The following is a 12,434-nucleotide window of genomic DNA, read 5'->3' as shown; positions in this document are numbered from 1 at the left end:
TGAGTGAGCTCCAGGCTCTATCGTCCAAGCCTCCTTTTCTATCTGTTCATCCGGACAAGGTTGTCCTTCGGCCTCGTCCTTCCTTTCTACCGAGAAGTGGTGACCCCCTTTCATCTTGGGCAATCTGTCACCTTGCCCACCTTCTTTCCGCATCCTTCCAAAGAGGAAGAGCGGCTCCACCGTCTGGACCCAAAACGTGAGCTCTCCTTTTATTTGGACCGCACTAAACAGTTCCGGGTGGACGACCAGCTTTTCGTTGGCTACGTGGGTGCTAAGAAGGGGAAAGCTGGGCACAAACGGACCATCTCCCGGTGGGTCGTTTTGTGTATAAAAACCTGTTATTCCTTGGCGAAAAAGGACCCTCCTGTTGGGCTGCGAGCCCATTCTACTCGGGCCACAGCGGCTACTACTGCTTTGGGACGGGGATTCCCTTTGCAGGACATCTGTCAGGCGGCGACGTGGGCTTCGCTGCACACTTTTGCCAGGCATTATTGCCTAGACAGCCAAGTCCGGAGGGATGGCTTCTTTGGCCGTTCTGTCCTCCAGGACTTTCTGGTGTGATCTTGGTTCGCAGACCCACCACCGGGGTTGGTATTGCTTGGATATCTATTCTAAGGTGAGGAATCTAACTAACGTGTTTCTTTCAGATGAACAAGTTGCTCACCTTCGGTAACGATGTATCTGTAAGAAACATTAGTTAGTTAGATTCCTCACCGACCCACCCATCCTCCCCGTTCCGCGAACTGACATCTAGGGTTAAGGCTATCCTTTTCAGGGCCCTAGTGTCGGTCTCTTGCATGGCTCTGCGTTCCTGGCGCGGAAAGCTATGTACAAGAACTGACGTCAGCGCGCTAGGGCGGCGTCTAAGTTCTCCGACGACGTCATTCCTGACATAGTACTGTGTTTTCTTTTCTTCTTGAGTCTATCCCTGGCGCCGGGAAACCCACTGCGGGTAGCTGTTGCGCATTATAAGTTCTATAAAATAAATAAATTAAAGCGCACGACGCCAACGACTGATGCGGAGCCGCAGACGACGCCTTGCGACGCGCCAGGGGTATTGCTACAAAAATCTTCCGGATCCAGTCTGACGCCTGGGGATATTCTAAGGTGAGGAATCTAACTAACTAATGTTTCTTACAGATACATCGTTACCGAAGGTAAGTAACTTGTTCTTTAAGATTAGTCCCAGTGAGATTGATACCAATCTCCTTGTGAGAATGGGCTCAAGGTCCTTTCTTGGGATGACTAATACAGTGTCACTTCCCTTCAGTGCGTTGAACAAAGTGATCAGAAATACATACCTTATCCTATGAGTTTTAATAAGTGTGTTTCTTTCTCCCCCTCACTCTCTTTCCATTCCTCTTATGCTCTTAGTATCAATCTCTTTGCTGGTCTTTGGTAAGGTCTGCTGGTCTGTCTCACTGTGAGGTTATCAGTGTTTTGTCTTTGTCAGACATTTGTAAGCACACACAACTTGGTTAGTTGCTGGTTTCTCAGGGATTCTGCAGTAAAATCTTCTTTTTTCCAGTGACCAATGATGGAGGAGACTTAATGGTGGCCACTGCTAGTGTCGATGGAACAGTGAAACTATGGCGTCCTCTTATGGTCAGTTACTTTCTGCTTCTTGGGTTTGTCAGCTCCTGAGGGTACCATATATGGGGTGAGGGTGTGTGCGCCTGTGTATATTTGTGCACGCTCAATGTTGATTTATGTATTGTATGTGTGTGTCTCAACCTGTGCTTGTGGAAAGTACTGAATTGCAAGCAAGCCACTTTAGTCTGCAGAAGACATAGAGCAAGGGCAATGACTGTGCCAGCTTCTTGGGTAAGTATGGTGTGGTTCATTCTCAGGTATTGTACAGATTCCCCAGCTGGATATTTCTATTAATCAGTCACCACTTCTTGCTAGTAAAAATCAATTTGTTAACGTATACTTTTAGTCTTCTTCAAGTGAACAAGCTTTTGACTACTATGGATGTCAGTTTGATCTCCAGCAGTTACTTGGTACATAAAGGGCATCTGAGCATCACTGTGTTCAGAGTATTTGCAAAACCCATCGTTGTAAATTTGCAGATCTTTAGGTGTGGCTTTCTCCTTGTGAAGAACTGTTGAGAAAACATAATTCAGCTGTGGGTTGATTTCATATTTCAAATTATAGAATATTTTGTGGGCTAAATATTTGCTACTTTTATTTTATTGTTTTATTGTATTCCCAGCATCCTTTGCTAGACTTGGATATTATAAAGTGTGCCTTCTTAATGAGTTTTGCAGACAATTTATGTACATTTTTATATCCAAGTTCAGTGATGTGACCAAAATCCAGCTGTAGCCTATGGCTTGAGTACAATGCTATTGATCTCTTACCTGTGGCCTAACCTCTGCGCTTGCGGTTAAAGGGCCCTGCCTCCTCTTTCAAAGGCCAGCAGGTGCTAAGATGAAGAATCCAGGATCTGTGACCTTACATGCATCACTAAAAGCTGGCAGTTTCAGCCAAGGAGACATGGCCTCTGAATTTTCAGGGCAGCATGAGCTTGTGGTCTCACTTCAGCTAAAATACTCTCCAAACCTTTTTCTTCTTACACAGAATAATATCTCTGTTCGGATACAAAACCTTTTCTGCAGATTCATCACTTCATGAAGATCCCCCAAATGTCAGACAAGATCTGGACTCTATTCCCAGACAATAGCTTTCTCGAGCCACCAGATAGCACCATGCAGCCTCATCCATGACTTTGTCCTACCCAGGATGTAACAAAGTCCAAGGTATAAGGAGCCGACTGGTGCGCTGGCATCAGTTCCTGTTTCTCTGCTCCTCATCAGCATTGGTCTGAAGCTATCTTGGAGCTTACTGACCAAATTCATAATCTTTTTAGCACAGTATATTTGAAATGCCAAAGATTTCAAAATTGAAACCCTTTGTCCTAAACCACAATAAGTGCCCTTATTGGATCTACCTTACATCTGCATGTGGTGTATGAAGACAGACCGCAACCCAGCGATCTGCAACTACTGTTCACTGATTCAGCTGAAGATCATCATTGAGCGGAAACCAAGGTGTTTGTGGCCATGACCTGCAAGCATACTCTGAAGCACGCCCCTTCACTTTGACGTGTCACTCGACAGGAAACAATTTCTCTAACAATCTTCCCTCAAAACACACAAACAGTGCCATGGAAAGGAGAAGTTGCCTTCTCCCTCAAGGAGGCTGTTTTCCTCCCAGTAATATTGGGAAACTGAACGCCTTTCCCGACTGCACACCTTTCCTCATCATCTGTATAATTCTAACATTACAAAAGATGAAGGTGTTGCGACTTTAGTTGCTCTAACATCAATGCCTCCTGACTCCATACCTCTCTCTGCCCCTGGCACCTACAAAGAATATGGTGCCTTTTAAAGTGACATGTGCCCTTCAGTCAATACAGCCCACAATACCAGCACTATCATCAGAGCCATCTTCTATGCTTCCTTTGAACCACAAGAAGTTAGTTCAAATAATCACAGTAATGAATGAAAAAGTCAAAGCTTGTTTTAATGATTTAACCTTGGCAGAACACTTTACTATGGTCCATGGATTTGCCCATAATGAAGAACTGTTTAGATCTGAATCCAAAGCCCTTGTCATGCCTGATAGGGATTTTAGCCACTCAGAAAACAATAACTCGGAGGCTGGCAACTTCCTCACTCCCTAAAAATTTCATGCTAGTTTATATCCTTATTTATAAGACGCAGAAGGCCTCAGTAGTTCTCCTAAAGAGGATAATACCTAGGCTATATGGTGTTAGGTTTAAACCTAGAATAACTGATGAATCCCCGCCAGAAGAAAAATAACCATCACCGGTGTAAACATATAAACACTGAAACACAAACTAAGTGCCATTCAAAGAAAGAAAAAGATGAGTAAAATAGTCATTTTTATTTCTTCCTGAAGGGGCCAATACAATATAATTTTGTTATACAAGGCAACAGCAAGAAAGACTGGGCTAACATTATTCTGTTTGAGTTTTGTTGTTTAGGGAGGTCACTAAAATATGGTCTCTTCTTTCTGCTTTTTCAGTTTTGTGGTCTTTGGTCTAAAGATGCAGTATTTAGAAGCATGTTTTGGTCGTATTTAGTTTTTTTATAAACTGTAGAGAATCAGGAAATATCAAAATCACATTTGATATGTTGGCTACATTTGATTTCACTTATAGCTAAAATGTCTGGTTTCATAAGAATCTTTCATAATATGTGCCATCACATTTACCCCCAGACAGAGAATGGGTGAAATCCTTTGATACATCAGCCCCCTTTTCTAGAGTGCCAGTATTGATTCTAGGTGAATTGACAAACACCCCAGGCTTTAAACATTCAATGCAAGGTGTAGTGACCGGTATATGTGAAAAGAATGTTGTCACCAAGCATCTGAGATAGTGGCGAAAACATGACACCAGACGTTGGTAAACATGGAACGCAGTGCCAACTGGAATGCTGTTTAACAAAGTTTCTACCAAGTTCAATAAAGATTGGAGTGATATTGTTTGTATTTGCAGTAATTCAGCTATGTCTTTGAAAAAGTTGTATGATGACCTGTCAAAGTCGATACCTGAGCTGAAGTGCTTCCCTGTAAGAGATTCTTGCCACTTGCTAGACAGTTGGCTGAAAGCACGAAGAATGCTATTGACTTTGTAGTCCATTCTTGTGCACTGTTTCGTTAAGCTGGGAACTAAAATGCAAATATTTCTCATTTTGTGGCATCAAAGAAAGAGCCATCCTATCTGTGTCATTTACCCGGTGGTTCTCCTGGAGGCTGTGAATGCCATATTATGCATGTGGCGACCGTTTACAGACTTTTTGCTTAGTGATGATGCCAAAGGCAAGAAATGTTATGATCTTTTTTCACTTATTGATAGTGATGTGAAAAAAGTACAGTCTACTGCATGGTTAGGTTTTCACAGGAAAATATGACTGCTGTAGTAAACATAATCAAAATACTAGAGTCTGAAACCGCCTTTGTCTACCAAGCGTTCAGCATAATTGGTGTAGATGTGAAAAATTCCTTGAGTAGGCTGAGCGACACTTTTAGTGACTTTGGCACTGCAACATGCTCCATGTTAGAATTCTTGCCACTTGGTAAGCAAAGAAATGTTGAGGAGCAATTCAGGAAATTTTATTTTACACTGTATGGGAAATGGCTTGCAATGATGCATAGAAATGGCCCTTCATCAATCATGAAGTTATGTGGTAGGGAGAGCACGCCGTTTATAGTCTAACTTTTCAACTTGAATGAGTTTTAAGTTTGCGGTGCAACAGCTGAGTAGAAGTTTGTCCACTTCTACAGAGAAAATTGTAGTTAAATGGCAAGCTATTAGCTTGTGTTAAGCTGTGCACTGTTCGCCTGGTGTGTGCTAAGACACTGCAATTTTTGAAAAATAATTCAATTTATTTCTGACAATGTCATCATGAATTCAACTTTATGTTAATATATCACACGTGGTGGCATAGTGCAGTTTGTATACAATATGCTTTGTAGTACATTATGAAATAATGACACATAAAAATAACATCTTTTTACATTATCATTGAATTTCATCAAACCATTACATGATCATTATATAACATTTTAGTATGTATGCCCAATGCATTTCGGAACACTGTGGTTCCTTCATCAGGGGGTAATCTGAAATGAAAATAAACATGTGGATCAGTGATGGTGTCATAGGGGGCTCAAAATCATAAATTGAGTTTGTGGATATGTACGAGTTGTTATATGATCATATCCTACCTGTAATGGATTGTTGGCTTGATATGCGCTGTGAAATGAGGATACAGAATGAGTTAATGGTACCCCTTGTTCTAAGTGTTTTAAGGAAGAATGCTACCTGAACGTGATTTTAACATCAACTTATATTATATTAGGTAAGGCGGTTATCACAGCATTTTGATCTTAACACCAGATACCTCCCCTGGGAACAGTTCTTGATCTATCTCTTTCTTGTTGTTATTTTTCAGTTATTCCGAATATCACACTTTTGAGGTAAGCGAGTAGTTATTTCACTTCACTAACGACCGAGCATTTGAGCTTCGTTTTCATATCAGTCATGATTCTGAGCACGATCCAATATTCAATTAGCACTTTCGTTTCTCCACAGCTTGTATATTTATTCTTCGTCGAGGTAAGCCCGTGAGACTGTTGATGTTAAAATCACGTTCAGGTAGCATTCTTCCTTAAAACACTTAGAACAAGGGGTACCATTAACTCATTCTGTATCCTCATTTCACAGCGCATATCAAGCCAACAATCCATTACAGGTAGGATATGATCATATAACAACTCGTACATATCCACAAACTCAATTTATGATTTTGAGCCCCCTATGACACCATCACTGATACACATGTTTATTTTCATTTCAGATTATCCCCTGATGAAGGAACCACAGTGTTCCGAAATGCATTGGGCATACATACTAAAATGTTATACAATGATCATGTAATGGTTTGATGAAATTCAATGATAATGTAAAAAGATGTTATTTTTATGTGTCATTATTTCATAATGTACTACAAAGCATATTGTATACAAACTGCACTATGCCACCACGTGTGATATATTAACATAAAGTTGAATTCATGATGACATTGTCAGAAATAAATTGAATTATTTTTCAAAAATTGCAGTGTCTTAGCACACACCAGGCGAACCGTGCACACCTTCATCAATCATGGCATTTGAAGTTAATGAAGCCTCACTAAGGTACTCTGCACGAGTGCTAGATCATTCTTTTTTTTTCTCCACACTTTGAAAAGTACTGCTTCATTTTTGACCGCTTCAATAACCGAGGGCATATGTGCCCAATTCAACGCATATGTTGTAGAATATGTCCTAGAGAATCACAATCTTCAGGTACACCAGTATTGACATGGAAAGCATGTCATTGGCCAGAGTTAGCAAATTGTGTACTGGCTGTTTTGACGTTGCGTGTCTCAAGTGCCAATGTTGAGAGGGCCTTTTCACAGATAAACGTTTACATAGGAAGGAGAGAGCGAGCGTGCATGACCAAAGACTCACTTAAGAAGTATTGTATGGTATGGTATACTACAAAAAGTTTGATTTGTAAAAATGTATTTGGACCTCATATACTCTGTACACATGCTATTTATACACATGCTCTATCAGTACAGAAAACAAGCAATAATTAAAAGCAAATAATTCCATTAACACCCGAAAAACACAGTTTCTGTTTTTAATGGCGCAAAAATGTGTAACCACTGTATTTTTAAGGCATTAAAAAAAACTTAGAAACCCCTACCAGAATTTACCAGAATTAGGAACTCAAAACAGGAAAGCCTAACAATACTTTAACCTTCAGGCCATTGTAGTATATCCCTTCACTATGGTAGTATGCAAAAGCAGCTGATACCTTGTAGTTTACTCTATCTCCCCTGGAGGAAAAATCTTACACTTTCACTGAAATATTGCAGCCATCTTTCACAGTTAGATGCCTCATTAAAGGGAAGCAAGCGCTAACTGTCTCTGCCGCCTTTGAAAAACACTTTTCAAGCCCAGTAGTACACCCACAAATTTCCAGATGACATAGACCTACCCTGTGTGACCCAAAGCTTTTGTCATCACTCCCTTCTCCAGAAAGTTTAGAGGTTCAAGCTTCTTCCTTGGAGCTGAACCCAAACCTTTGCTTACAGCTTCCTGCATAGACTGAGAGACTAGCAAACTGGGCTCTAAGGGTCAACAAGGCTTTTTTTCTGTCAGTCTTGCCCTCTGTACAGTGAACGCTACATGCCTTCTAGGCCTTTATGACCATGCCCCTTGGGAACTGGGGAAATGTGTGGTCATTGGCCTTATGATAGAGACTACGAACTACAGATTCCTTACCTCACAACATGTTTCAAGCCATGTCATGACTGTCATCGTCTGTTGTTGGTGACGGGCATCCACGATGTCTGCCTATGATGTATCAGCCTCTATCACAACATAGTCATGTTTGGGCAGTTTCAAGATGAATCAGAAAACAATTCAAGGATGAATAGCCAAGCATGCCATTGGCGAGCGCCAAAACCAGTGAATGAAGCAGCCTCAGTCAAAGGCATGGATGCTCTCTCGCTCCTGGAATCGATATCGAGGCTTCTCCACCTGGAGATTCAGGAGTTCAGGTAGATCTAAATGTTCTCACAGTAGGCACAAGAAATCTAACCATGGTTCATCAACAACCTACCACTTGCACCGTTTGAGGTCGTGCAATGCCCCTCGTACCTTTAGGCCTTTGAGCCATCATGTGGGGTGTGCTCTGTAACTGCTGCCGCTCGACTTTCTTCCCCCTCAGAGGACTGCTTTGGCAGATGAAATTAGACGCCTGAAAGAGTCCGCAGCCTGTTGAAAGCCTGTCAGTGGATCCATCCATGACTGCACCACTCATCCTCCTCCAGAGGTAGGTCCAATCTTCAAGCACGGTGCCGCTGGTTCCCATTTTGGTGCAATGTTTGACGCTGGGTTCTACTTCGAGATTGACCTCACAGGTACAAGCCTCCACGTTGGTTCTGATGTCACCTAAGATGGATTCGGACCTGATCCACCTATCTGAATTTGAAGCCCAACCCTTGCGTCACTCCGCCCAGAATTCTAGGACTATGATCCAGATTAAGATGATGACGGTAATGCTTTTTATCAAGCTAAGAACCTGTGTTACCTCTTATTGAAGCCCTAACAAATATTCTTGTGGGCACCTAGGTTAAACCAGGATCTTGCCTGCCAGTCAATAAGCAAGTTGCAAGACTGCACAGGTCTGCTCGGGGAAGCCCGACACTTCATGTTACAACATCCTAGCCTGGAGAGCTTGGTGGGGCAGGCATCATCCAGCCACCCGAGCCTCAACAATTTATCCCACCTCTCCATCCGACAGGGAATCCAAACTGTTGGGAATTAAGCAAAACACATTGTTCGAGGCATATGAGCTGCAGATCACTCACTTAGGATAAGATCGCCATCTGGTGTTGGGCTCGGATGATTGCAGGTTGTTGTTGTCTTCGGAAGAAGCCTTTTGGTCACGAGATATGTGACTCCTCCTCTGGACAACAGTGCGCATGGGCATCCACTCCATCCTCAGATTGTTTTTTTCCCCCATTGGGTTCGGATGAACTTTTCCGCTCCGGCTGAAAACTTTACCAAACTTTCCTTTTCGAACAAATTCCAATTTCCATCGACGTTGATCATTCATCGGACCGGTTCCGGACACGGCTCATGGAAAGGACGCCTTTCAAAAAATGCCCCCAATGTGGAGCAAAGTTCCCACATAGCGACCACCACGAGGTTTGCAACCTCTGTCTCTCGCCGGAACACGACAAGTCCAGCTGTCCAGCCTGCGCCGCATTCCGCTCCAAGAAAACCATCCGGGATCGACGAGCTCGACGCCACATCATGGCCCGACCAGCTCCAGAACCTGAGGACATCTTCGATCAGGGCCCCGATGTTGCAGAAGAAGATGATTCCGAAGAACTGCAGATAATATCCGAAGCAGACGACTCAGACGACCCAATAACACCTGGGCAGCGCGTGAGTACCTTTGCCCCCTACCCCCCCCCCCTCCCAAGAAGGCTCCGGTCAAGACTCCGCCAGTTGGGCCCAGTCGAGATCGAAAGCAATCTTCAGAAGCCCCGCCTCCCAGCTCGGCTCCGAAGAAATACAGGCCTTCCAGTGATTCGGGCCCTAGTAAACCGCATATCACTGTACCTCCAGCACCGTCGGCACCGAAGACCCAAGACCTCTCGGCACCGAAGCAGCCTCTGTTACCCAAAACATGGAGACCTCTTGACAGCCCGGCGCCGAAAGCGCCCAAGCTTAAAGACCACGGTTCGGCACCGAAAACATTGTCGACACCAAAACCGTCTTCGGCACCGAAACAGTCACCGGCACCCAAAACGTCACCGGCACCGAAAATTTCCCCGGTGCCGAGACAAACATCTAAAGGACATTCTCCAAAAGACTCCACCGATCGGTCAAAACAGAGATCGGAGCCCAAAAAGTCGACGCCGAAGCCAATTACAGAGGATCATGAACTTTTTCACCCTGATCCAACCCAAAAGAGAATTTACATTAACCCAAAAACTGGACATGTCACGGCTGTGCCATATAAAAAAAGGAAGCTGGATCCAACGCCTTCTCCAGTTCCTATTCAGAAAAAGGACTCATCTACTTCACCCATTTGTCCTTCCTCTCCTGTACCACCTCCTACCCCACCCCCCTCTCTCCGCCTCCTTTACCTCTACTATCCCCTTCTCATACACCACCTCCACAGGATGATGTCTATCTCATAGGGAGAGGGGGTGATCCAGATGATCTTTATGATCCCAATGATCCATTTACAAATCCTCACACCGTACCCTTAGATGACTGGGCAGACCCAATACCTGATGTTCCTGACCCAAATGCATACCCTTCCAAACCCTCGCCTCCAGACGACCACCTAGGGTTTGGGCAACTCATTAACAGGGCGGCTCTTTACCATGGAGTCACCATGCATTCCAATGCCCCTGAAGAAGATTTTTTGCTGGACACATTTGAAAACTCACAAAAATCTGTGCACATCTTACCCATGATCAAAGGTGTCATAAAACACGCCCCAGAAATCTTTAAAGATCCTGTACGGGCTAGGGTAATTAACCCCCGTATTGAGAAAAAGTATAGGCCTGCCCCAGAGGACCCTGCTTACATTAGAGGACAGCTCCCTCTAGACTCTTTGGTAGTTTCTAACGCCCGAAAGCGGGCTAACTCCCAAACCGCTGGAGAGACTCCACCACCAGACAAGGAGTCTAAGCTGTTAGAGGCCTCAGGGGAAAGGGTCGCAGCACAGGCAGCTAACCATTGGCATATCGCCAACACACAAGCCCTGTTGGCACGTTACGACAGGGCCCATTATGATCAATTAGAGGAGTTACTACAACATTTACCTGACCAATATAAAACCGAGGCCAATGACCTCATTCAGGAGGGTAAGCTTATTTCTAATGCCTCTATAAAATGTGCACTAGATGCTGCCGACGCTGCCGCTAGAACAATAAACACTAGCGTACTTCTTAGACGCCATGCATGGCTCCGTATCTCAGGATTTAAGCCAGAAGTACAGACCACCATCTTAAACCACCTGTTCAACCAAGAACAGTTGTTTGGGCCTGCAGTTGATACCGCTTTGGAGAAAATGAAGAAAGATAATGAGACTGCCAAATCAATGGGAGCGTTACAGTCTCCACAACATAGGGGTTCCTTTCGTCGCTCCTTTTATAGAAGAGCTGCCAAAAATTCAGGAACAGACTCTCCATCCACCTTTAAAACCTCAACCCAAACCTCCTCTAATAGAGGATATTTTAGAGGAGGATACAGGGGAAACAACGTCAAAGGAAGAGGTCGAGGTAGTACAAACTCGTACCTCCCCTACCAATAAACAATGACTTTCCTCCACTCCCCCCAGACCATTCCACTCCAGTCGGGGGAAGACTAAAACTGTTCCTACCTGTCTGGACTTCCATCACTACAGACCGGTGGGTGAGACAAATTATCCAATCTGGCTACTGTCTACAACTCACAAATACCCCCCCCCTCCTCCCCACCCCCCCTCAACATCCCCCCCCCCTCCCCCCGGCAGCGTCCAATGTCAAAAGAACATCTTACGCTACTAAAACAAGAAGTTCCCTCCTTACTACAAAAACACGCAATAGAACCAGTTCCACTCCAACATCAGGGCACAAGAGTATACTCTCTGTACTTCCTCATCCCCAAAAAGGACGACACTTTAAGACCTATACTCGACCTCCGCCTACTAAATCAGTACATTCACTCGGATCATTTTCATATGATCACTCTTCAACAAGTACTCCCACTACTACAACAAGGCGATTTCCTTGCTACACTAGACCTCAAAGACGCCTACTTCCACATTCCCATGCACCCTGCTCACAGGAAGTACCGAAGATTTGTGGTAGACTGACAGCACTATCAGTTTACTGTCCTCCCCTTCGGAGTCACTACAGCGCCCAGAGTCTTTACCAAATGCCTAGTGGTAGTAGCAGCACACCTCAGGAGACAACAAATCCATGTCTTCCCATATCTCGACGATTGGCTCATAAAAGCCAATTCATTCGAGAAGTGCCGGCTACACACCCACCAAACTATCCTACTCTTACACCAATTGGGATTCACCATCAATTATCCCAAATCTCACCTAAATCCCTCCCATATACACCAATATCTAGGAGCTACCATAGATACCTCCAAAGCTATAGCTTGCCCCAGCCCAGCCAGGGTAGCCAACGTACAGGCTCTCATTTTACGATTCCAGCCCCAACACTCTCTTCCAGTCAGAGTGTTCATGCAATTCTTAGGCATGATGGAGTCATGCGTATTCATTGTGCCTTACGCACGACTTCAAATGCGCCCTTTACAAGAATGTC

The 12,434-nt window shown here is 44.1% G+C and overlaps 1 protein-coding gene across 3 annotated transcripts in view; it reads left to right on the top strand.

Annotated features, from left to right (window-relative positions):
- Positions 1-12,434, top strand: part of TEP1 (telomerase associated protein 1) — a 1,383,286-nt gene that overhangs the window by 995,855 nt on the left and 374,997 nt on the right. For all 3 annotated transcript variants that reach the window (XR_014966740.1, XM_085618536.1, XM_085618535.1), the window contains exon 46: positions 1,529-1,605. Coding sequence is in view for 2 of the 3 variants with exons in the window: in XM_085618536.1 (XP_085474662.1) it covers positions 1,529-1,605 (77 nt within the window). In the remaining variant the exon portion in view is untranslated. The remainder of the gene's footprint in view (positions 1-1,528; positions 1,606-12,434) is intronic.

The sequence above is a fragment of the Triturus cristatus genome, chromosome 7 (assembly GCF_964204655.1).
Source record: "Triturus cristatus chromosome 7, aTriCri1.1, whole genome shotgun sequence".
NCBI classification, from domain to species: domain Eukaryota; kingdom Metazoa; phylum Chordata; class Amphibia; order Caudata; family Salamandridae; genus Triturus; species Triturus cristatus.
Note: the sequence above shows the minus strand (reverse complement) of the source record. Positions and strands in the feature narration are given on the sequence as shown.